The sequence below is a fragment of the Fulmarus glacialis genome, unplaced genomic scaffold (genome assembly GCF_000690835.1).
Source record: "Fulmarus glacialis isolate BGI_N327 unplaced genomic scaffold, ASM69083v1 scaffold44115, whole genome shotgun sequence".
NCBI classification, from domain to species: Eukaryota; Metazoa; Chordata; class Aves; order Procellariiformes; family Procellariidae; genus Fulmarus; species Fulmarus glacialis.
Window position 1 is genome coordinate 4,504 of NW_009215789.1, and position 24,764 is coordinate 29,267.

The window sequence follows — 24,764 nt, forward strand, 5'->3', positions numbered from 1 at the left end:
TCCCCCCTCTTTCCCCCTCTGCTTTTCTGCAGATGCCTCGTCCAAACCCAGAGGACCTTTACTCCATCAGATACACCTCAGGCCTTCACCTGACCCTCAAGCTCTTCTTGGAGCACTTCTGAGCTCAGGGATCAAGTAGAGCTTTCCTCCCCTTCCGCCTCCTCACCAACCCAACCCTTGTGAAATTCTACAGCATGGGCCAGATCTCAGAATGAGCCCCACAGCTGAGGGCTCCTTTTTGGAGATATTTCTGACCAGCTGCTTGAACAATCCAGCTGCTGGGAAAGCGGCCGCATGGCACCGAGTCACAAAGAACAGCGGGTGGTGGGGCTTGGCATCCCTCACCTAGTCTGATTTCGCAGTGGTCTCCGGTCCAGCCCTCAGCACAGAAGCAGAAGCCATCGCCATGCAGTCCTCCGTTGCACACGCCGTTCTCCGTACAGTTACACTCTGTGAGGAATGGGTAAAAACACTGTCATGGCATCTGCCTTGGTGGCAATGAAAGGCCACGCTTAGGCCATGGGACAGCCACGTGGCAGAAACGTGGCTTGTGTGGGCACGGCAGTACGCACGCATCCCTTCCTGTCGCTGCCAGCCCTGGCCCCCCTCCTTTGCAACACGCACCCTTCACGGAGGAGGGGAAGCCTCTCTGCACCCAAGAACCCCCATCGTTCCCCCTCCCCTGGGCATTTCTATAGATGTGTTTTTCACTCTGAATCCCTGCAATCACACAGCCATCAAAAACGTTCCTGGAGACCCCATAAAGCCCAGCTTGGGACAGGGGAACAGGGAACTCCCTTTTCCTTCCTTTTGCCTTTGCCTCACAGGGGCACAGGTCCCTGCTGAGCATGTCCCAGGAGATGCTCTGTCTGTACCGGGTTCGTCACAACTTACGGATTTGTCCCTCAGGCCCAAATACATCATAACGCTTTCTGTCAGACTGGGACTCTCAGCTTTGCGAGACAAATGAGAAGGAGTTTGACCCCGGGGCCTTGGCACGGAAGGCCACCCAGCCTTCTCAAACTACAGCTGGAGTAGTTTGAGATGGCAAACTCTGTTTGCCCAAACAGGTGTCCTGCTGAGATCTGATGGAGGGCCAAGGCCCCAGAGGTCTGACCTGAGCATTTTTGGGACTGATGCATACGTGGCAGCACTGATTCCTGTGCTGTAAGCTGCAAAGAGGTCAGCCCAGCACCCACCCCGCTCCAAGTAGCACCATGTGCCGCAGCCACCTCCACACAAACCCTCTGCACTGCTGCCACCCCACACGCGGAAGCAGCCTTACCTCGGCAGTCTGGCCCGTATCTGCCCGGCGCACACAGCTCACAGCTGGTCCCAATGAAAGCCTGGCTGCAGTTGCATCTCCCTGAGCCACCGATTTTGTCGTCGCAGGTACCACGGTTACTGCACGGCACCTCCAGCCCTCCCGGACATGCTGCAAATGGGGCATCTTAGTGAGGCTGTGGTGACAAAGTGACCCTGTGCTGGAGGGGAGCCACCCGCTGCCCCGTGCAGAGCCTGCACACCAGGTGCTGCATGAGCTGCCGCTTACGCTGAGCCTGCTCAGCCGTCTGGGGAGTGAGTGCTGGGGACATCCCATGACAATAAACCTTAGGAACAGGGGCAACGGGGACAAATTTGGCATAGCTTCCAGCCTGGGAAGACCCCCAGTGCTGAGCCCTGTGCTGGCCCGCCCCATGCTAACCTGGCAGCAGACTCATCCAAGGACGTGAAAGCTGCCCATAGATGAAGCGCAGAGGGCAGATGCCAGGGAATGGTTGAGCATCGGCAGCATCTAGGGGTGAGTGACATGTCTGACAGCCACCCCCAGCAGCCTGTGCCCAGGGCTCTCCAGGGGGACAAGCAGTTCTCCAAGAAAAGGGAATACCCTCTCGTGATAACATCCACACGCACTCCCAGGGGATCGTTCCCTGCACCCTCTACAGACTGGGGCTCCCTGCCTGGGGTTTTGCCCACCCTTCTCCAGGGAAGAACATTCATGGACGCCAGATGTCTGTGCTGAACCAGTAACGCCACTTTCCCACAAGAGAAAGGGCCAAGGTGGGAAAGGGTCACATGGCTCCTTACCCCGACAGTCACGGCCATAGTGGTTCGCACAGCACTGAGGGACCCACTGGGTGGATACGCAGCTCCTCCTGCAGCCTCGTTTCAGAGGCCCCCTGGAAGAGAAGTGTCTTCTGAAGGGGTCCCACGGGGAGGGTGACCAGGACGGCCGCAACAGGGAGTTGCGGTGAAACAGAAAAGTGTTTCTCAACAGCTGGTTTCCGTAATAGTAGCAGCGCCTGGTTTCCCCCTGCGAGGAAACAGGCAAAACACAGAGTTTGCCACATTGGCCACTGACGACTCACCTTGACTTTTCTTGTGCCACTCATTCAGTTTTATGACAAGTAACAGAGGCTTCCTAACATGCGAATGGGCTGGTGACAGAGGAGCCACAGATGTACCTCAGGGACATGCCAGAAGCCCAGCAGAAAGAGACAATGGGCGATGTGGTGAGAGTGGGGTACAACCACTGCCCCCCAAGGCTGCTTGCCATCTGATCCCTGGTCCACCTAAAGTGGCCAGGCCAAGCTCTTTTGCTATAAAGCACCCAGAGAAGCCCCCAGTGCTGCTGCAGGGACCCCTGCAGCTGCTGTCACTCATATAGGGATCGACCAAGCAAAGACCATTTGAGCCCCTGACCCCATGTTGCTCAGCCCAGCTACTGCTCTACGGGGCCGTGTGACTTGGGGCAAGGCATGGACAATGCGACCGAGCCAAGGGACTCGCCACATGCACGTGTGCCTTCATTTTGCTGCTAAAACATGAGGGGCATGTGGGTATTGTCATCAGTGCCGTAACAGGCCTCCCTGACAAAGCTGTGAGCTGTGAGCTTTACCCGTTGAACGGAGCCAGCAGGGCAGGGTGGCTCGAAGCCACAGAGTCCGCAGCTCTCTGTAGATCCCTGTGGAGGGGAGAAAGAAACCTCACAACAACTCAATATGTGCTTCTGCCTCTCTCGGCTGCTCGGAGCTTTGCTGAGGGAGAGCAGCAAGCCCTCCCGACATCCTTCTTCCCAGGCATGGGGCTCAACAGGTGGCACAGATCCTCGTTGGCCTCGTCACAAGTGCTTACCTGCAGCTCAACAAAGATGAACTCATCACACCGAGATCCCAGATCCGGTGGCTCCAACAGCCTATCGATGCCATAAGCAATTCCCCCATTGAATTCCATGTGCCTCTGGATGATGGTGGCATCGCCGTTCCCCACCAGAAGCTCCCCCTACCAGAGGAAGAAAGCAACTTGTGATCCTGGCACATCCTACATCCTGGCTGCACCACCCAAAAGTTGCCCTTTTTGGCTGCCATGACTTCTCAATCACCCCTAGAACTCTCCAAAATCTCTGTGCTCATGTCCTTGGCCAACCATCCTGATTGCCGCTTTTCATGGCCATCTCTCCTAAGAAATGGCCTCTGTCCATGCAACACGTGCTCTGTAAAGATCATGGCACCATGCGGTTGGCTTTGCAACCTGGTCATCGTGAACTGCATGTGCAGGTACCACATGCCGCTGCACATTCCTGCCACCTGGCCACAGAATCTCGAGCCTCTCTACAGGCTCAGCTGTATCCAGGGGAGTGGGGTGTCTCAGCCTGCAAGCACCCCAACTCTGTTCACTTCCTGCCGGTGACCAACACGGAGCATCAATTGCCCCATGGCTATGCCCAGGGACACTTGCTCAGTGGAAAGCCGAGCCCAGCATCGCCATCACTCACCATGTGGGTTTTGCTGCAGCTGAACGAGACAGTGGAGCCGTGCATGGTCCGTATGGATTCGACTTGGGGCATGTTACCAGCAACAATCTAAGAGGGAAAAAGAAGAATGCGGCAGGCAAAACTGGCAGTTCATACTTCTAACGGGATGGTGCCTGGTGAGGACAGGGGTCAGCAGCCACACTGAGAGGGGGTGTGACACGGCAGCACGTGAAGCTGGTGTGGGTGGAACGGTGAGAGACCAGCGTGCGTAAGCAGGCCCTGGTTTTGCTCAGCTGGACTCTCCCCTTGTTCATCACCCCTATAGACAAGAGCCTCTTTGGGAGCTTTGCGTTGACACTCTGGTGGTGATGGGGCCTCCCCAAGAAGCTGATGACAGAAGGTTTCAGCTCAGCCACGCTGCGCCAGAGGTTCATGATGAAGCAGCACTTGCCTCAAATGCTCAAACAGCTTTGGGTCTTCTCAAGACAACTAATATGCTGCATGTTCTACAGCAGCAAAATATTTGGCAAGGTCTCTCTGGTGTAACCATAGGCAGGCAGTGGCACCACATGTGGCCTCGGGAGGTACGAGCCTGTTTGTTGTCACGTTTACCTTTGTGTCCCTGATCATGTGTGCTTTGAGGTAGGAGGCCAGCATATCCCGATGTTCTCTGCGGTATAGCCACTTTTGCCTTTTCTCCGAGAGGGCGTTAAATGCAGCATCTGTGGGCCACAGCATGGTGAAGGGTCTGTGCAGGGGGTCACTAACCAGTGGCAGCAGCTCTGCGTCCTGTCAGATATAAGAGGGGATACAAAGAAAAAGCCACAAGCCAAAACTGAATGTGCATATGTACACACCACCTCCCCACAGAACAGCAGGAGTCAGGTCGCTCACCTGCAGCAGCTTGCTATAAATGGTGTACCCAAAGGCCTCTGCCACTTCCGTGACATTTTGCTACAGAGGGAAGAACGCAAACAACTGTCACAAAGAGGTCCCCCTTCAGGACCTGGAGCAACAATGCAGGGGAGAAACCAGATGGTTAACAACTACAGTAGCTAAACACAAGTTTATCTCTGCCATCATTATGCTGATGGATTTGGCCTGGCGAGCGCTGGCATTCAGCAGCCACCGCTTTTCTGATTCATCCTGGGTAGATGCTGCTAGGCAGGAGCTGGGATGAATTTCAGCACTGTTGTGCTGTACAGAAAATGTGTTATCTTCTGTAAAATGCAGGCTCTGTAAGCTCCTAGCACTTGTTTGAGGGGTATCACAGAGACATCGGCAATCTCACGCTGCAATCTGCCCTGCACTGGAAAAGGATGTGATGGTTGGCATGAGACATGATGCCCCTGCCTACATCCAGTTTTGGCATGGGACATGATGCCCCCACCTACATCCAGTACTGTTGTTCCCTAGTGATGGATAAGGCTCCTTCTGTCCCAAATATGGCTATGCCACAAATGCTGTCACCTTCACAAGCCAAATCCATGCCCTCAGACAATCCCCACGCAGCCAGGAACAGGGAGGAAGAGCACCCCACGCAGCCTTGGGCTGAGGGCTTATCAGGGACAGCCCTGTCAGAGCTGTTGGGAGAAAGGTCCTAGCCCTGTCCTCAGCACAGTGTTTATCAGGGCACAGTCACTGCTTCAGACGTACCTGTGAGATCTTTGAGGAAATGTTACGGCCCACCAGGTCACTTGGGATGAGGATCTTGTTGATGAAATGAATTACCCCGTTCATGCCAATGATGTCACTCACGACCACTTTGGCTTCCTCGTTGAGATAGATGCTATTCTGAGAGAGAAGGGATGCAATGAGGTATTCACACCACAGCACTGCCCTATGAGCCGTCTGCAGGCCCCAGGCAAGACACTTGCCGCAACCACAGTGGCTTTCAAATGTCAGCAAAAGTGACATCCTGCCAAATGGGACAGGGAAGGGAATTGTGGCAGAGAACTACCTCTTTCACTGTGATCTTTATTTTGTGGCCAGATAAAGATGTAAGGGACTCCTGGGCTTCCAGGTCACTGGACAGCAATTTCTGGCAACCCACCATATGGTAGCGAAGCAGGTCCCGGAGGAGACCTCTGCTCCTCCACTCTTCAAACTACAGACAGAAAACAAGAATGAGGTCACACTGGGGGCACTTTGCCTTGCAGGGCGGCCCCCAGACCTGACGAGGGAGACCTGGATTGTCCAAGCCCCCACTGACCCATCCCTGCAGGAAAGCCAGTCTCCCCAAAATGTGGTGAATGCATAAAACCATGTGAGAGCTTTGGGGAATTTCAACCAGCTTGACAAAACCAGCATTCAGGTCCCTAGAGGAAGGCCTGGGATATGCGGTCATTGGGAATTGTTGCTTTATTGGGTGTATGGCGGGCCCATGAGAAAAAGGTTGGGACTAGCGGTGTGAAGCTGCACAACAGGACTTGTCAGTGATGGTATTAGGATATGCCAGTACACCGACACCAAAAAGCTGTTGGTTAAGACCCTGGATCACAAAGTCATGAATACGGTTCTCTCCTCCCTCAGGTCTCCCACTTGCCCCAAACATCCCAGTTGTTGGGACTAGAAGGAAGGGACCAATGGAAGTGGAATGGCAGGGCCTGGGGCACAGAGAAGGAATAAGAGGTGTTCATCACAGATGCCTTGAAGCCTTGCTGTTACCAGCCCCTAATAGCCATGGGCAACGAAAGCCACCACGCATCACTGATTTGGCACAGTGTCTCTGAGGACCATGAGACAGGGTCTCCAGTAAGGGTCTCCTTACAACAGGAGTCATGTCCGCCCCCTCCCAGACTGTATCTGCAGTGAGTCAGCCTCCAAACCTCTGCTCTTACACTGGTGGAGAATAGGGGATGCCTTTAACCCTCTGCAGTGCAGCTACTTCGCTTCAATTCACTGGGTAGAACAGCCCCAGAGGGGACATTGCCACAACCAGAACTTGCCAACTTGACAGCGCTTGCGATGGGAGGACACTTACCGTTGTGGTGTTTCCTATGAAATCCGTCTGTGGGACGAAGAGAGTGAAAGGCCCTGCCCCACTGAGCTCCTTGATGTTTTCCGCCTGTGGCAGAAGAACGTTTGTGGGAAGGGAAACAGAAAACACAGTTCCAGTTAGCAAGACCCTTTGCAGAAAACCCTAAGTGGGATTTACTACACAGAGACAAGGACGAAGCTGTTTGTCACCAACCAGTGTCATCTTAAAGAACACAGATGCGTCTTCGATCCTTCCGAGCTCCTTAAACAAAGAGAAACAGTTCGTGTTAGCAGAGTCCCTTCCACTTGCTCCTCACCAGCCAGCATGGTGACCTGCTCCTTCCACTGCACGTCACTCTCCCACCCCAATGAGACACTGGTTCTCCTGACACATCATAGTGATCTTTCCCTCCCTCCTTTGCCAGCACTGCAGGCATGGATGACGTGGAGGTTACAAAGCAGGCAGTGACCTCTGCCTGGACCATTCACATCGCAGATGCTGCAGGATGGAGCGGACAGAGAGATGAAAGCTGGCTGCTTCTGCAGCAGCTGTCTCATAGGTTTAACTGCCCCTGTGCTCGTGGGACACACAAGTGCTTCACAAAACCTCCGCTTTAACCTCACTGTGCTGCCACTACCAGTTCTGGGATGCTGTCCAGAGTGGCAGACATAAGCTTGGCAGGGCAAACTCTCTCTCCTTACCACACTAACTTTCAGTAAGAGCAGAAGCACAGAACTGAGTCCAGCTCTTTTCTCCCGGCTCTGCTGTGGGGATGACAGCTCTTATTTGCCACTACCAGAAAAGGTCACCAGTTTGCTGAAGGACAGCCGTTGTATTGGCAACAGAGCCGGAGATAGACTGCTGCCCTCCAGACTGGATCCTGGCATGGCCACAGGGGACACCTGCCCTGATCCCACAGACTGGGAGAAGTGGATTCCCTTGGGAAAAAAAAAATTACTCCCATTAGCTTATAACTTTAAGAAGACAGCACCCTGAAGGTATGGCCAATGTTGCTGACAGAGCAGGAGAGTGTTCACATCATGACTCCCTTTGGAGCAAAGTCGCTTTACCGTGATTCTCTCCCACAGCTGGCACACCAAATACACCTACGATTTATGGATAGCTTGCCTCAAAGCACCTGTCTCCACTTCTACACCACACATGAGTCGATATGACACTACCGATCTGCTCACCTGCAGCTTACACTTGGAAGGGAGGGAGCGGTTTGCTGCAGGGCAGGAGGTCCAACACAAAAGATGCTGCACATGCTTCTCACCTGATACACTTTGCCACGGCAGGTGAAGCCATCTCCGATACTGTGCCAAGGGCAGGAGCAGTTTCGAGTGCCAGGGCCCGTGTACTTGCAGAGCCCAAACAGACTACAGCCTCCGTTGTTCTATGAAGAAGAGTGAAAATCTTGCATGGAAGGGCATCACCAACAATTTGAATGGCCACTTGCATGCGGGAGCTGCTAACTACATCCAGCCCAGTGGAAAGGAAACCATTCCTCCCATCTCTCTAGTGCCTTAGAATAAACGTCACCCAAATCCTAAAGGACTTTTCAGCACCAAATCCTCCCATGAAACAAGACTTTCGCACGTTACTTTGGAACCCAGAGCGATGACAAAACCCATGGTTCAGAGAGACATTTTGACATGGCAGTGATGCTGTGAGCAGAGATTACTCTTAAGCTTTTGAGCATGTCTCACACAAAATGGATGCGGAGAAACAAGCCCACATGCCTCCAATCCTATGTCACTGTTTCCACACTGCTTCTCCCACAAGAAGGAGTGCCAGATGGCTGAGATACTTGCAGGTCATTGCGAGAGGCAATGGAAACCAAACACACCAGGAAATCTGTTTGGTATGTGAAAAGGCAAGACAGCCAGCTCTAAACAAGCAGGCTAACCCTGTTCTTGCTGTTAACTGTTGGGAGAAAGAGATGCTTTAAGGCTGTGGCCTTCACCTCTGGTAACAGCAAAATGCAGACATACCTGTTCACACAAGTTGATGGGGTTGCATTGGCTCACGCCATCCCCACTGTAACCAGGAAGACAGTTGCAGGCAACCTGGAGGGAGAACCAGATGCTCAGTCTGAAACTTGGACCCAATAAAGAAAACACACAACGGCTGAGCTGGACGGAAAGCATGTGGTATAGCACCCATCGCTACATTCATGCATAACCATGTTTGTGTCAACAACAAATATAACCTGAGACTGCCTCCAGCCTCTGGCCAACAGAAGGCATCTGCTTTCAAGGAAACAGCAATCTTTTCATGCCCTTCCCAGGCAACTTTTCTATGTGGAAGGTAATAAGCACAAGGCAGTGCACTGCAATGGAAACGATTGTCTCTAAGAGAATTACACAGCTGTGACAACCTCCATAATAATGTTACCCTGACATCCATCTTACATACTCACCTTCCTTGGGCCTGTTTTAATGCACTCCGCATTGGTGTGGCAGCCCCCATTGCTTTCGAGACAGAGATCAATTTCTGCAGCAAAACAATAAGGTCACATCATTGTTGAGGGCGGCTCAAGGCAGCTGGGAATTGGTGACCCAAAGAAGTATTAGTAAAGCAACAGGGAGGACCTTCCCAGCTTGGGAAACATTTTGGTGGAAAAGTGACTTGTGATAGCAAAGGAATAGCGTACAACTGCAAGTTCTACTCCCGCCACACGTAGGTCTCTGAGTTGTGATAAATCTGCCCACAGAAAATCCCACACCTGCCTGGTTGTGCTTTAAAGGATACGAGAGGACTGGACTCTCCCACAGCTCCATCTTCATCTCAGAGAACCACGGGGAGACTGCCCTCACTCTCTGTCTCTAGACCTCTCCACAATATGCATCAGGGCAAGAAAACTCTCAGGGTTCTTTTGGTTTGAGACCAAAACACTGGTCTGAGGCCATCCAGCCAGACAGGTGCCAGGGACAGCATGGGCTCTGCCCAGTTTCGGGTGGGACTGTGCTGGCACCATGATGACCACTTCACTAATCATGACTTGGGAGAATGCTGAGCACATACCTACAGGTATATATGTACACACGTACAGGAATGTGTGTGTACACCTCACCAAAAAGGAGAAAGACAGTTGAATGAAGATCAGCCAGCAATTACTTGCTTTGAAATAATCACTGCCTGAACAAAGTGAAAGGAGAATTGAGTTATTCAACGCTTTAACCTGAAGTTTTAATGCTTTTAGTCTGAAATTCCCCTTTGCGTGGATGATGCCTCACCGCTATCACCAAAACGTGCACTGAGCACTCACCCATGCAGAGCGTCCCGTCTCCAGCATAGCCTTCCTTACAAACGCAGGTTCTCTCTCCTGGGGACACTTTAGTACACACAGCATGTACAGAGCAGCCACCATGGTCGATAGTGCATGGATCTATTTCTGTGACCACAAACAAGAGAAGCAGAATCAGCTCAGAGAATCTAGGAAAGATGAACTGTGCCAGAATGATCATCCATCTTAACAAAAATCACAACATCTTATTAAAATCCCTTGTTTCTCAATGGAACTGTAGATCCTTTAAAGGCAATAAGAACTGCCCTGCTACACTTGCCTGCCTTTTTATCCCTCTCTCGCAAGCTCTAGCAACATCAAGAACATCCTGTATAAAACTCTGGGCTGGAAAACTTCTCTACTAAAACATGGCAGAGTTCACGGTGGATGGCTGAGAGGAAAAAGATTTGAATGATCTTTCCCCTGGCAATGTTATGCCATTTATTTCACAAATAAAACCCTTGTCTTTGCGTAGCTTCAACAGGTGTTTGCAAGCCTTGGATCTTGCCCACACTTGCTGGACATACCTGTACAATGGGTCCCATTCCCTGTGTATCCAGCAGAGCAGAAGCACGTAGGTGGGGAATCTGCAGAACTATTGAGGCAGCTGAAACAAGAAAGGCATAAACAATCGCTGACGACACCTCCTGATTTGCTCGGCCAGTGGGAAACACTATAAAAGTCTGGCATGTGCAAGTTAGAGTCCACACTGACCGCAGGAGGAACATGCCTCAAGTTGCTGTATATTTCTTTACAGCACCAAATACTCAAGTCACGCTGGCCAGGGAGCTGGCATCCAGGCACAGGCTTCACACCTTGCACAGTACACCTTCACCATGTCCATGTGCTTCTGCACGGTACAAAGGAGATGGCTGGCTCCTGGTACCACAAAATAGGAGACCAGATAACAGATGAAGAAGGCAGCAAGAGGGAGTCATCACAGCCCATCAGCCTATTTAATTTAATTCCTTGGCAGGGACAGGCAAGGCAGAAAGGGCTTGTCAGCAGCTGTTTGATTTTCTCCGTGAATAAGGCCAGTCTTGGAGTACCTTGGAGTCTCTGCTTTCTCGCATCCACACATGCAGAAGGAACTTGGAAAGAATTTATGCTCAAATAAAATCCTTGGGGAAAGCGGATGCAGCTTAGCACCAAAGAGACTTCCCAGGATGGAACTGACATTTATGCACCTTTAATGTGAAGCCCTCTGTGAAGCCCAAAACACAGAATCACCTCTACGTAAAACACATACAAACACACATGGCTTTCTCAGAATGACCCAGCCCCTTGTCTGTACTTACTTGGCCATTTGATGGCAAGTGTTATTGCATAAGTCAATCTCGATTCCTGCAAGAGAAAACACAAATGTTACTTGGCATTTTCAATTTAGCACTTGCTGAGGACATTTCTGCCATCTAGAATAATGGACTCTACAAACAGCCTCACTGCCACACTTGTGGTGCCCTGCCTGATGACGGGACACAGCAGCAGTTATGCTAACTCTCACATCCTACATGGCAGCAGCAAAACCTCATGGGATTTATCTTCTGGCATTTTGCGATGGAGTGAATTCAATGTTCTCTGTCTGAGCTAACAGTTCAATTTGATCCTACCTGCATGGCCTCCACATTGCTAGGAATGAAACAAGGACTGAAACCTCATTAATCCAGCCCCCCCTCTTCTTGAGGTGTCTCAAATCTCACTGGGGACAGAAGCAGGTGATATGCTTTTCCTACATGAATTTCACCCAAATAATTCCAGGGCTTATGTGCTATTGGGGAAGTCACACCACAAATGCAGCTCGTGTGCAGGAATGAGCTAGCACAGTCTGGGGGACGCAAAGCACATGCAACTGTGGTCACCTTGCTCAGCTAACACAGATTTCTCTGCCAAAAAGGCAGTATTACACCATGGGCCCCTTCACACTCACTTACTTTCTCGGCAGGTAGGGCCCTTCCATCCTGGGAAACACTTGCAGCTCCCGTCCCCTTGCAGTCCGTCGTTACATATGCCATTGTCGCAGGCACATTCTGCAGGGGAAATATAAGCTCATCACTGTCAGACCAACTAGGTCTCACAAGCAGAGTCCTGCTGCCATTTTGCTCGCTGCTCTGTTCCTAATCCAATGTATCAAGCTGCCATAAAAAAAAATTCACAGGAGTATCTCCTCTTGTTCCCTTGCTACCAGGCCAAAAAGCCCAGGAATGGACCACCCACCTCTACTTTCTATAGTTTGGGTGGCAGCAGGATGAGCGGCATAGCACAGTCAGTCACGCCTTGGTTTGAGGATGAAAAATAGGGCCACTCCTCTGGCTGACCACAAGTGCTTATTCCCACTGTCCCTCTCTCGGTGGCCTGCCAGCTGTTTGCCTCTCTCAGAGGTTTTGGGACAATTCTTCCCTCCCACCACCCCTCCCAAGAGCTGAGATGTGGCCACTTTTCTCCTCTTGCAAGCAGGATGGTAGAGACAAGCTGCAATAGCCATCGGTGTCACCTGATTTGCAGTCAGCTCCATATCGGCCCACTTCACACATTTCACAGGCAGTGCCGTGGAAACCCTCCAGGCATCGGCACTCTCCACTGCCCTCGATGCCATCCTGGCATTCCCCGTTCCCAGAGCACCACTGGCCTGGCTTCCCTGGGCACATCTCGCACATGTGTCCGTAGTAGCCGGGGCAGCAGACGGACCTCTGGGGAACCAACAAGAACAAGTCGGGGTGAGCTGTCTCGTGCAGCACAAAGTACAGCTTTACTGGGGAAGCTACTCTACCTGTTTAACTATGCGATAGCCATCACTTCTGACAACCCCAAAATGGGGTGCTCTGTTGTCCAGAGCCTCATGTAAAGGTCTGCACTGCCACTTGAACAACACTGGCCATTTGGTAACACAAATGTTCAGTCCTGTGCCCATCCAGCCTATCTCCTGCCTGTGTCCCACCAGTGAGAGACTCTGTTGGGCAGAGAAAGGCCCTGCCAGAAGGTGATTTGGTTCAGAAGCCTGATTTAACTGCTCTCATTTCTTTCTGACTCTACCTATGGAGGGAGGCAACCATGATGGGACCAAGTTGGACAGTGCAGATGAAGAGAAACATCATCCAGTGTCCAGTGAGGTACAAATGGCGACTGAAGCTCTGCCTGTGGGTACCATTTGTCCAACTGCCTCTCTCCCTTCTCCTCAAGCTCCCATTCCCACCAAACTTTCCAGGAAGATGCTTCAGTACCTGTAAGAGCTCGAATTCACACAAGTCTTTCTATTACCATTTCCTCTTCAATTGTTTTCTCCCAGCCACACATTTTCACAAAACTGGTGGGGGCCATAATAGCTGTGAGACCTTCTGCTCCTTGCTTTGGTTCGGCTCCAATTAGTCATCAGTTATTCGGGAAGGCACATGCACCAGCAAAATACCATCATTCATGCCTCATTTCCTTAGGAAACCAGACTACAAACATTCAACTCCTTCTCTTCCTCTGCAGGACAAACCCCAAAGTAACAATACCAAAGCAGCAAACCACAATCCATCACTGTGCAGACATTTCCGCAGGTTTGTTTTTTCTCCAGTGCCCTCTATCTCCAGGATGGAGAGCAACTCCCAGACGAGCCCAGTCTCAGCTACACAATGGCACAAATGCAGCCAGGACTTTAGCAAAGGCTGTATTTCCATGGCTGTATTTCTAATACCCATCTTGCTTTTGTCAAAATGAATCCAAGGCAAATGTTTTTCTTACCAGAGAAACTTTTGCACAGGTGAAATGGCAGCCAAGTATTCCTGTATCCCCAGAACGTAATTCACAGCGAGCGAGATTCTTGCTGCCTGGCAATTCCTGCAAGTATAATTAACATAGATACAGACAGAAGATATTACAATATTTAGACAGATTGTACATTTTGGCGCATATGGCGGTGTTCTTGCCTAACAGAGGAATAATGCTTTTTATCCTATAGGAACAGCTCTAAAAATTTGGATTTCCCAGAGCTGAGACCAATAAGGCATCTCTAAATCTGACGTCACCACACATAGTCTATTTTGTTACCTGCCAAATTCATGGTATACATGTCAGTATGAATACTGAGAAAAAGTAATTGGAAAATGTTTGGCATAGAGTAAAGTAATAAAGCCTAAGAAGCCAGATGTGGCTGCTAGGCAATTCATAGCCAGCATGGAGATGAAACGTTTAGTTGTTTTCCTCTCTGGAAACGTTTGCCACTCACTCACAAACAAGCTGCTCACGAACAACTCACACCAACCCATCTGTGTGAATAAATCAATGGTCCGGGCTGGGAAATTGCTATTGGCATCCCTAAACTGGCTTTCCTTGTTGATAACATCAAAAGAGTAAAGATCAAAAAAGACATCTCTTTTTTCCCCCTAAAAGGGGAAACTCCCCACACTGCATGCTCTAAAGGGCTCCTGAAATTCAGGCAAAGCCTGATGTCAGCTCTGTAAGGAGCCTCATGGTTCACGTTTGTGTTTTTCCTGTGTAAACCTCCCTTGGTGTCTGCTTTCTCTTACAATCCCTGCAATGAATGAGCCACAGAGGATTCAAGGGCACATTTTTTTCAGGTATTGAGATGACATCTATAGAGCAATAAAAGAACATCAAAGCACTATCTGCAAACAGTCTGTGAGATGTCACGTGAATCAGAGACTCACCACAAGAACTGATCCAGGAGGACACTTGATCCCCTTCTCACACTTGCCGCATCTTGACTAGGGCACAGAGAACAGGACAAGTCACATGTGTGCCCTCCACCCACGTCACACCAAGACACTAATCTTGAATTACAAATGGTGCTGTACAGGCTGCTGGCTGGGACAAAGACAAAGATGCATTTATCTCCGTGGCTCAAAACACCAAAAGAAGAAAATCATGATGCATGACCCTCGGGTCCTGGCTGCTATCAAAGGCTTCACACAAGGTCTTATTTCTACACTCCAGAGACCGTACCACAAAACAAAGCAGAAGAGATCCCATGTTACACCTCTTCTGAGTCTCTGGGCTGGGGTAGGGCTTTGTGCAGGCCTGGAGTTCCTTCAATCAAGGCTGCAAATGATTTTTTTCTTATCTGTAAGAGGGCAGGCCTGCCTCACTCTGACCCTGCAATCTTCAGGTGGCCAAGAGCCACAAGATACATGCAGGCTGGACTTTGGCCATGACTCCCAGACAGACCACAGCATTTCCTAGGGGAGCTTGTGGTCATGCCATGCAAGAATTGGCCTGGATTCTACTTGCACAGCTGAGTATCTGGGAGTCCCTGCACCAGCCTGCCCCATGGTTGGCACTGTGAGGGAGCCACAGCAAGTGAACTGAACGTGATTTGCATGGGAGCTACATACAGCACAAGAGCTGCAGATCTGCTGCATTAGAAGTACAGAGTCTGAGGCTAGGAACTGCCAAGTCTCCATGATGTCCTATTTCATATGAGGGTCATCTGGGGTCAGATCACAAACTACTGTCTCATCCATGTGTAGGATGTGTAGGTCTTCTGCTATTCATCAGTTTGGTTAAATGGTGGTCAGTTCCTTGGCAATCATCATTACCTTTTGTATGGTGGTGGTATTGGCAGTGCAACGATTCTTCTGTACCTGGAGGACCTGTGAAACCCCGATCAACATGCCATTCTTCGTCTCAAGAAATTTTCCATCCAAAAGAATATTATTGACAAACTTCTGCAAAGGAGAAGGAAACAGCTGAGACTATAACCTTCAACTCCTTTTGCATGGATTGCTTGACAGCTGTCAAGACAGCCACAGTAGGCAAAGGGTGTCCAAAACAGACGTGGGTGTATCCAGCCACCAGCCTTAGAAAGTGATAGGTCTATCCAGATCCTCAAATGGCAGAACAGTCCTCCCTCCTTACCTGGGTGCTGTTTTGATAAAACATTAGCCAGTAGGAGAGCCCTAACATGCTGTTCTTATGGATTCCACTTCTCAAGTCCGTGGGCAAGAGCTTCTCTCCCAGTACAACGTGATACTGCACTGTCTCATTGTCCTAAATCCGCAAAAAACCCAGATGTTAGGACTCTTTTGACTTCCTAGATTACAATTCAGTCAGAGGAATGGCACGAGAAGAGTTCCTAAGCAATCTGTAACAGCTAATTAAGCCCACAGAGCCTAGTAACTCCCTATCACAGATGACTGATCACACCTGATGAGTCTGTTACTGGATGAAGTCATAAATGTTTTTTGGAACCTTTCAAAAGGTTCAAAATTGCCACAGATATGCCACAGCCAGCCAGAAAGGGGAACATGTTGTGCCATCTATCCACATTCAAACCTAGTCAGAAATTTGCATTTGGAGTTCAAATACTCTTTTCAGATCCCACTGCAACACCCCAGGAAACCTCTGATTTCTCTTTGCCACATTTCTCCTAGCTTTTAGCATCAGATGTGCCTTTCCTCTCTACGCTCAAATCCACTGAGCTCAAATTCATGATCTGACAGTGTACATGTCCCTGCACTTACGGCAATACATATTCAAACTGTAAGCAAGCAGTGACCTTACCAACTGTGTCACATTGGCAGTATGGCAGTACTCCTCAATGGAATTATTTCCAGGAACAAAAACTGTATATTTTTCAGAGGACTCGATTTTTCCAATGAGCTGGTATTGCTAAAAAATACCCAAACAGTAACATTAGCAATTACACTTGCAGTCACTAAAAACAAAACCACACAAGAAATCAATTACAAAAGCAAGAACACTAGAGGAAGTGCTTGAAAATGGGATATACAACTTCCACTCAGTCACACGTGTCTAATTGCTTGCTCCTCCTCCTGGGCTGACGTAAGTGCAGTTTCTCGATTACAAACAAGCCTTCCTTCTCCTCTAGGTTTCTCTGCCCTGTACAAGCATGAGAGTGCCTGCAGTAGACAGGTCATCCTCCACTGTAATAATATACCAATGGTACAGAGATCTAACTGCAAGTATATAACCCTCTGGCTGCTCAAAAGAGCTTTCCTAGAAGAACACTCTGGAATGGTAGGAAACAAGTGGTCTCTCTTTTCTCACCAGGCAGTACAAATTTTGGCCCACCAGTACAGGGTAAGTTGGGCATTTGCTCAAAAGACAGTTCTGACAACCACAACAGTGCTCATGTCAGCTCCTTACCTGTAGCAACTCCCTGAATGTGCTGAATGAGGCAACTGTCTCAAGCTGTTTCTGCAGACCTGGAGGACTCGGTGGGATATCTCCTGAAGGTGGCAACAAAACCTGCAGAAAAGCGAGTTCATAAGCAATGTCGGGCAAGGGGCTCCGGGGGAAATCACACTAGACTCATGCCCTGCTTGCAAGAAAGGCAATTAGAAATAGCTTCATTTTACACAATTCTGCAATAACCTTAACTCTTCTGTCAGCCAAGAGAAGAGGAACTCCCCTCCCGCTTGTCCCGGAGACAAATATTTTAACCATTAAACACTGCTGCACAGGAAACATCTGTCAGGACCTTGTGATAACCAAATATATTTTTGCCATTATATCCCTTCCTAACTGTCCAGACATGTATTCCTCCTTGACCCCATCACAGATGCTGCAACACAAACTGTTGCTACAATTGCAGCATTTCCCGCTATCGCATGTACCAACGTACCTTACTGAGGACATGAATAATGCCGTTGCTAGCAGGGATGTCGCTGACGACTATACTCGCGTTCTGGATGGTTAATACCTGCAAAAGTATCAGAGGGAGAAGCAAAAGGATTAGAAATTGCCAAGCAAGTTCAAAACAAATATATTGTTTGTTCAAGGTTGCACATGATTGATCTGGGTACAGTTTTTAAAAGATGTCTGAGTTTGAGGGCATCAGTGTCCCATCCAGGCTCCCCACTGGATACAGCAGCTCTTAAGCAGTTTAATTTGATCCTGGTACATGTGCGTTATGTAAGGAACCCTTACGCCGCTCCTGGTGTTTATCTGCCATCTGGTCTGTGGGTTGAGGGTGGGTAATTCTGGCCTGTCGTACTTTTTGAGCTTTTCACCAGTGAAGATGCCTTCAAGAAAGTGGGCCCTGAAGGGAACAAAGGCAGGTAAAGAAAAGATTAGGGCACTGTTTGTAATAACAGGGAGATAAGACCATACCACCCAACATTCACGTCTCTCACATGACGTGGTTAAGCATGTGGAGAGAATGATGGAGGGAATTACTTGTCCTAATGCCATCTGCATCTACATGACAGGGAAAATCTCTCTCTGCAAATACATGAAAAATAAACCCACTTCCCATAGCCCGTGGTCTCTCATGTTTTAAATGCCTACTAAATTTTTTGCCTGCTAGATATTTAATCTTGCTTCTATATTTATCTCAAGATAACTCTTTTTTGGTCTTGTACAAGCAGAAATCCAGCTCATGGCTTTGTTACTGTCGTTTGGCAATATAAAGCAAAGGCAGGAGTCTCTTCGTACCTGACTAAAAATGGCAGCATGTACGGGGTCAACCAGAAATCTTTCTCAGTCTTGCTCAAGTTTTTGATAGCTGCCTCAGATGGCACCAGGACAGTGACATTGGCTCCCGCTGGGATGCTGAAGAGAGATTTCTGTTGTCCAAAGCACAAAAATGAACAAATAAGACGTGCCAGTGCCACATTTATACCGCAAAATATAATCAACACTCATCCCGCATATACGCTGCAGCAGCACAGCAGGGTCTCCTGCGTGTGGCAGGTAAATGCTGTTGGCAATCAATGAATGCCGCCGATGGTTTAGCCAAAACAGTTGACACCTGTTTGCCAAGGGAAAACCTGATGCTTTAAGCCCTACTTTTGTACTTCAATTAATCTTCAAACCCATTCAATCGTATCCATAAATCCTTTCTGAACCCTCAACATCAGTTTTGGGGGAGGGACCAAGATTATTCCTGGCAAAAGCAATGCATGCAGCAGGACAGGTAAGCTAAAGCTCAATTAGATGCTGTACATCATAGCATGTTTCCACAGACTTGCTGCAGTCTGCGGAGTGTCTCTGTTATTGCCACACCAGAGACAGCGAAGCAGTAACAAGAAAAGGAACAAATACACAGTCTAACTTCTCAAAGCATGCTCTTCTGAAAAATAGCTATTATAATGCTACCCCTTTTTCTTTCCCTTCTGTGCTATTTTATGATGGCCAGGAGTTACAGATTAAACAACCATGAAAATTAAGTGTAATACAGCCCCAGCTTCTTCTGGTGCTAGAAACAAGGCCCTCAAAACACATTCACAACCCTCACTCTATCACAGACTCCAGAGCTTTTCTACATGCCTGGTCTGTAACGATTTCTTCTTCGCTGTTGTTTTGTTTTTCTCTAATGAAAATGATAAACAGAGTTGCTCTTTCTCTAACGGCAGTGTTCACAGAGACTTCACTTCTACCGAACTTACCTGTGTGGGCATCCCACAGCTGTTCTTACCTGAAGCCAGTCGTAGAAGCCTGCGAAGTGGGAATTCCTGGCCAGCTCCTTCCAAACAGAAACAACAGAAGGGTCACCCCTGCTGAGCACTGGGGTTGCAGGACTGGGAGACCCAGGGTGGTGCCCTTTGCAGTATGAAATTTGGCAATAATGACTTAGACATTTCTCTCTCACAACCATTACAGGCACTGTGTATCATGGGGAGGAATGGGCACTCCTAAAACCACATTCCAGCCATTAAAAAAGTAATATTCCCACATAAACAAACTCTTTTCAACTCATCTGCAATTGCTCATGTTTACCAGGGACAGGCATTGAATCCACAATGGCCTTTGATATTTCTAATGACAGAAAATGGGCCTAGCATCTCTGACCTGAAAAACTTTCCAAATAACAAAAAGATGACTTATTGCAGAGGACAGACTGGGGTGAAGCAGCTTAGAAATTATTGCCAATGGTTTCACGAACACGTTGGCCTTGGCACCAGTTCTGTCTCTGTGGCCTTGGGCAGACATGTGTGCTGTGCTGTCAGGCTGGTGCTGGGAGAAGGAGTCAACTCAGGTAACAGAGAAAAGGAAAGTAAGAGCGGAGCCATTTCTCTCCGATCGCAAGAAGACCTCAGACATTTACTTTTTACTCACTTTTAGAATGTCCCCGTAGCATGTCATGCCATCCCCCATGTAGCCTTGAGGGCAAGCACAGGATCTCTCTCCTCCTCCAAGGGGTACACACATAGCCTGCAAATACAAGGAAAGGAGAAATTAGAGAGCAAACACAGGTTATACAGTGTTACACCTATCTAGGAATTGAATTCTGGCCTCCCATGGCCTGGGCTCGAGGAGCACACACAAGCACCTTCCTCCCGTTGCCTTTATGGTGGCACTGAATTTAAACCTCATGCAGGAAAGCCTAGGTGATGGCTTTGGTTGCGTGAACTCACAAAAATCAGAGGATCCACCTGGGTAAATCAGAGACCAAACCTTTGTAACACCTCCGTGGCATGCCAATAAGATGATATAACGTAAATCCTTGCAATCATCTCGATGCCGAGGCTGAAAAACCTCTGTCAGGGAGCAGAGGAACCTCTACTGCCATGCCAGTCTTGGGATAGCACTTTAGCTACTCACCAAGTCATGGCAGCCACCGTTGTCCATGAGGCATGGGTTGATTGCATCACAGTTGTGGCCATCGCCAGCGTAACCCCTCTTGCAGACACAATTGCTCTGCAAGAAAGAGACCTTTCAATTTTATAGACCTATCAGAGTGTCCTCATTTGCTATCCAAAAAAGGCCTAAGGCAGCAAAACCTGTTCTTAATTTATTTTCCTAAGTTTTCTTCCTGGTCCCTCAAGACCTGGAAATGTGGAGATATTTCCTTAGCAGGGCATAATCCTCTATCACAGCACACTGCCTGATTACTCAAGCGCGTTGATCCCTTGCACTGCTTGGCTATAGGAGGATCACTTGAAGGTGATGGTTTCCATCTTTATTTCCAGCTTTTCAGGGAATGACACCGACTTAGTGAATGGCAGAAAGAGAAGAGGGGTTAATTTCAAAGCTTCCTGCTTTCAAGATAGCTAGGAAAGCACTTGCACATCTCACCTCACTCAAATCTGCTAAAGATTTGGCACCTTTTCTGAGCACATTGTCCAGTGCTCCCCTGGCTCAGTGGGGAGAAGCACCTTGAGAAGCAGCACCCTGAGAAGCCACCTCTCCTGTGTGCCTTCCTCCTATCTCAAGATGCCTGACTGCTGGCCCAGCTCCCTCCATGGACTATCTGAACAGCTGCACATGCTTTTCTGTGTATTTTAGCATTGCCCAGAGACAATGCTGTCATCTGGGAACAAGGGGGATATAGCAACTGATGCCTTATACCGAGCTGTATTATGAAGTGCAGTGTCTTCCCTTTGCTGCACAAAAGTTTCAGAGTAGAGCAGCAACCTCAAACACATCAGTGCATCTCACCTCATGCAAGCACACTGTGTGGTTTTAGCTGCAGCCAGTGTTTCTGGCAGCAGACAAGCAGTCTTTGCTGCTGACCAGCCCAACTTCTGCCTCTGGCAATCCCAGGCCATCTCAGTGCAGCTTAGGAAATGTTAAGTCCACCATCAGACTGCTTAACATTGATCATACCTGGCCAGGACCGATATAAACGCAGTCGGCGTTGATGTGACAGTTCCCTCTGCTCTCCAGCATGCAGCTGTCTATAGCCACGCAGGCCTTCCCATCCCCGGTCCAGCCTGTGTTGCACTGGCAGGTGGCGGTGCCGGGGCCCGTACTGGTGCACAGGGCCTCCAGGAGAAGGGAGAGAAAAAGCATCTCAGCAGAAGAACGGAGGGAGTGTGGTGCAAATACAGCAACAAATCTCCTTCATCAGACTGTGGAGTTTCTGCATGACCAACTCCGATTCCAGCACTGGGGGTGGGGGGTGGAAGCATCTTCTCCAGAAAAGTCCTAGACAACTTCATAATAAAGTGATTCTGGAAACATTTACTGCTTTCAGAGAGGCAGACACTTGTGTCTAGTGTGGCTCAGGGCACTCCCTACCACCCTGTAAAGCTTCTCCATTGCAGAAGAAATATTCCCTGGAGGAGGAGCACAATCTCCTCCCTGGACATGCAGGATGGAATCAATGATGGAGGGCAGATCTCTCTCAGGAAAGACCTACTTTGTACCCAGTGCCATCCTATTTCCTTCTACACAGCCCAATGTGTTCCTCTCACTGAGGGGTCTAAATTATGATGAGGTATGACCATTTGGCAGTCATTTCCACCTAAAGCACCACAGTGCTTTATCTTTACTAAGCATAATAATGTAGTGTTGATGGTTACTTGAAATATGAGTTGGAGCTCACAGCTAAGCTACAGCCTGAACACAGCAACAGAGAAACTAACACACATTAGAAGAGCTTGAGGGGAAAAATAAAAAATTTTCTGTACAGCTAATTTCTATAGCTGCCAAAATATCTGGTGCAAACCAGCCAATCTCTCCCTAGGGTGTTGCATTTTGGCACCAATCCAAATGATTGATATCCTTATGACGACTGTGTCAAGGTACCTGTTATTTCACACCATCTTAAAGACAGGGAAAGTTAGCACACAAAATGTGTAACAGTCCCAGGAGTCCTGAATCCCTGCTCTGACTGATAGGAGCTGCTTCTCCACGCTTCGAGAGTCTGACCCCACTTACATTCTGTGAACAGCCTCCTCGTTCTGGCTGACTGCACAGGTTGATGGGCTGGCAGGAAAACCCGTCACCTTCGTATCCATCCATGCAGATGCACCTTAAAAGTATAAGCACAAAAGGGACACAGATAGGGCAGCCCCTTCTGAAAGCCAGCAGAGAGCAAAAAGGCAGTTTGAGTCTCTCTAGCAAGCAAGAACCTGACTTGGATTTCTAGCAGGTTGGCTGCATTACTCAAAACAATCCTGTGCAACAAGTACACGGACATATATACACAATTACAGGGCTGGCAGCCTCACAGCCGTGGTGTGCCTGTACAATGACAATGTGCCCACCTGAATGTGCATGCCAAAAAGACTGACCTTGCTGTGTCATTGAGGCTGCAGACAGCGTTCTGGTGGCAGTACTGGGACAGCCCGCTCGGGCCACAGTTCTTGGAGGTCTTGTCACAGAATTTCCCGGTATAGCCTTCCTTACAGGACCAGGATTGACACACACCACCGCTGCCAGGCCTGTTGTCACAGACACCATGGACACAGCCACAATCTGTCAAGTACATGGAGTAAGATCAGTAACTACAAAAAGTCCAGAATCCACCACAGTGACAGCATTTTGTAGATTCCCAACTTTCGTTCACAACCTCTTGTGACACCAAATGATCATCCCATTTTTTCTTGACAGAGGGACATCTGCTTAGAGCCATCCATCATACCTCAAAATCTGGCCAGGGAACAGATCTGTGACTGCCTGGGCCCATGTGTTTTATGGGCTCTAAGGACAGGCTCAAGTTTAGGCTATCAAGCTCAACGTCCTTGTCAACTGGGAAAAGAAAGTCTTTCCTTTCCTATCAGGAGAGATCTAAATCAAAGTCCCACACCTGAATTTGGCCGATGTTTCCAAGACCCCCATCACCACTGTCGTATCAGCCATGTTGTCTCCACTGTTGTTTGAAGGGACACCCATGATGACATTTCTGTCACTTCTTTCATGACACTGGTCTTGCCAGAAGGGAATCCAGGATACATGAACCTGCACTATATCCTTGCCTTACATTTTCCTCTAGTCTCTCCATCAGAATTACCAACCTTCGTCACAGTTCTCTCCATGCTTGTTTGGGTTTGAACAAATGTGGCAGGCTATTCCTTTGAAACCTTCAAAGCAGTGACAGTTGCCATTCCCTTGTATGCCATCGCTGCACTGGAAGGAAAACAAAAAGAAAACCACAGTGACTGAAACTCAGGGAACCCAGGCAAAGCCAAGGCATTGACATCCATCAAAGGCACTTTGATACTTGCAGTAAAAAATATGACTTTGAAGAGTGGTGGGAGTAATACAAAATCCCGCATAGCCAGAACTGTCCCCAACAGCCATGACATGATTCACATTAGAGCTCAAGATAGAAAACGCACTGAGTACGTGCCATTCTCCCTGGATCTTCTGCTGCCACTGCTGTGGGCTTAGCCCTGCAGCACAAATTCTGAACTGTACTTATCTACAACTACTGTCTCAACTGCTCATTGCAAGACAGCACGATCTTTCATACTTACATTTCCCCGGCCATAGCATGGACTGGAAAATCCCCCTGGGCATGGCATACAGTCTGGACCAAAGAATCCTTTGCAGCATTCAGGTTTCTGAAACAAAAGCAAAATTGGTAAGGTATGACGTGACTTAACAAGAATTGCCTGGAGTCATCCTGCCCTCATAATTTTGAAATTCTTGTCCTCCTCTCCACTATCGACTGATATGGACTGTCTTATTTGGCATCTGTGTTTCTAGGAGCTCCTGCACTTAAATTACTCTTCAACAATACCCCTCTTTCTGCTCACAGCCTATTCTTCTCAGAATAAATCACTATTGTCTGCTCTCTCTCTGACTTCAACAAATAGGGTCCATGTTTTATATGAGCTTTTATTTCTTTAATAGTGCTGGCCCACTCACTCCTACTTTATCCTTGCTGAGGACTGCGTTCCTTTGGAGGGAGGTAGCAGTCCTGGATCGCAGGCCTTGTCACAACTGACCAACAGAAGAACAATCACAAGACAAAAAGTCAGCAGTATTTAATGAGACACCCACAAATCATTCCATATAGTTGGCACCGTGAGAGCTCAGGAGCTGCAGACAAACGTGAGGTCCATAAATTCGCTAAGAGTGACTTTCCCAAACCATCTGACAATGTT

The 24,764-nt window shown here is 48.8% G+C and overlaps 1 protein-coding gene across 1 annotated transcript in view; it reads right to left on the minus strand.

The window, feature by feature from the left end:
• Positions 1–24,764, minus strand: part of STAB1 (stabilin 1) — a gene marked incomplete at both ends in the record, with an annotated part of 35,625 nt that overhangs the window by 4,444 nt on the left and 6,417 nt on the right. Inside the window, 36 exons of the mRNA XM_009579051.1 lie at positions 346–450; positions 1,286–1,435; positions 2,089–2,314; positions 2,900–2,965; positions 3,136–3,282; positions 3,776–3,862; positions 4,367–4,543; positions 4,649–4,708; positions 5,411–5,548; positions 5,715–5,861; positions 6,738–6,821; positions 8,011–8,130; positions 8,729–8,803; positions 9,157–9,230; positions 10,006–10,131; positions 10,551–10,630; positions 11,322–11,367; positions 11,955–12,050; positions 12,515–12,710; positions 13,747–13,842; positions 14,673–14,729; positions 15,561–15,689; positions 15,880–16,011; positions 16,525–16,632; positions 17,131–17,232; positions 17,609–17,686; positions 17,914–18,025; positions 18,421–18,551; positions 19,403–19,450; positions 20,044–20,139; positions 20,530–20,625; positions 21,535–21,693; positions 22,591–22,684; positions 22,947–23,130; positions 23,670–23,781; positions 24,132–24,218. Coding sequence (XP_009577346.1) covers positions 346–450; positions 1,286–1,435; positions 2,089–2,314; positions 2,900–2,965; positions 3,136–3,282; positions 3,776–3,862; positions 4,367–4,543; positions 4,649–4,708; positions 5,411–5,548; positions 5,715–5,861; positions 6,738–6,821; positions 8,011–8,130; positions 8,729–8,803; positions 9,157–9,230; positions 10,006–10,131; positions 10,551–10,630; positions 11,322–11,367; positions 11,955–12,050; positions 12,515–12,710; positions 13,747–13,842; positions 14,673–14,729; positions 15,561–15,689; positions 15,880–16,011; positions 16,525–16,632; positions 17,131–17,232; positions 17,609–17,686; positions 17,914–18,025; positions 18,421–18,551; positions 19,403–19,450; positions 20,044–20,139; positions 20,530–20,625; positions 21,535–21,693; positions 22,591–22,684; positions 22,947–23,130; positions 23,670–23,781; positions 24,132–24,218 — 4,021 coding nt within the window. The remainder of the gene's footprint in view (positions 1–345; positions 451–1,285; positions 1,436–2,088; positions 2,315–2,899; positions 2,966–3,135; positions 3,283–3,775; positions 3,863–4,366; positions 4,544–4,648; positions 4,709–5,410; positions 5,549–5,714; positions 5,862–6,737; positions 6,822–8,010; positions 8,131–8,728; positions 8,804–9,156; positions 9,231–10,005; positions 10,132–10,550; positions 10,631–11,321; positions 11,368–11,954; positions 12,051–12,514; positions 12,711–13,746; positions 13,843–14,672; positions 14,730–15,560; positions 15,690–15,879; positions 16,012–16,524; positions 16,633–17,130; positions 17,233–17,608; positions 17,687–17,913; positions 18,026–18,420; positions 18,552–19,402; positions 19,451–20,043; positions 20,140–20,529; positions 20,626–21,534; positions 21,694–22,590; positions 22,685–22,946; positions 23,131–23,669; positions 23,782–24,131; positions 24,219–24,764) is intronic.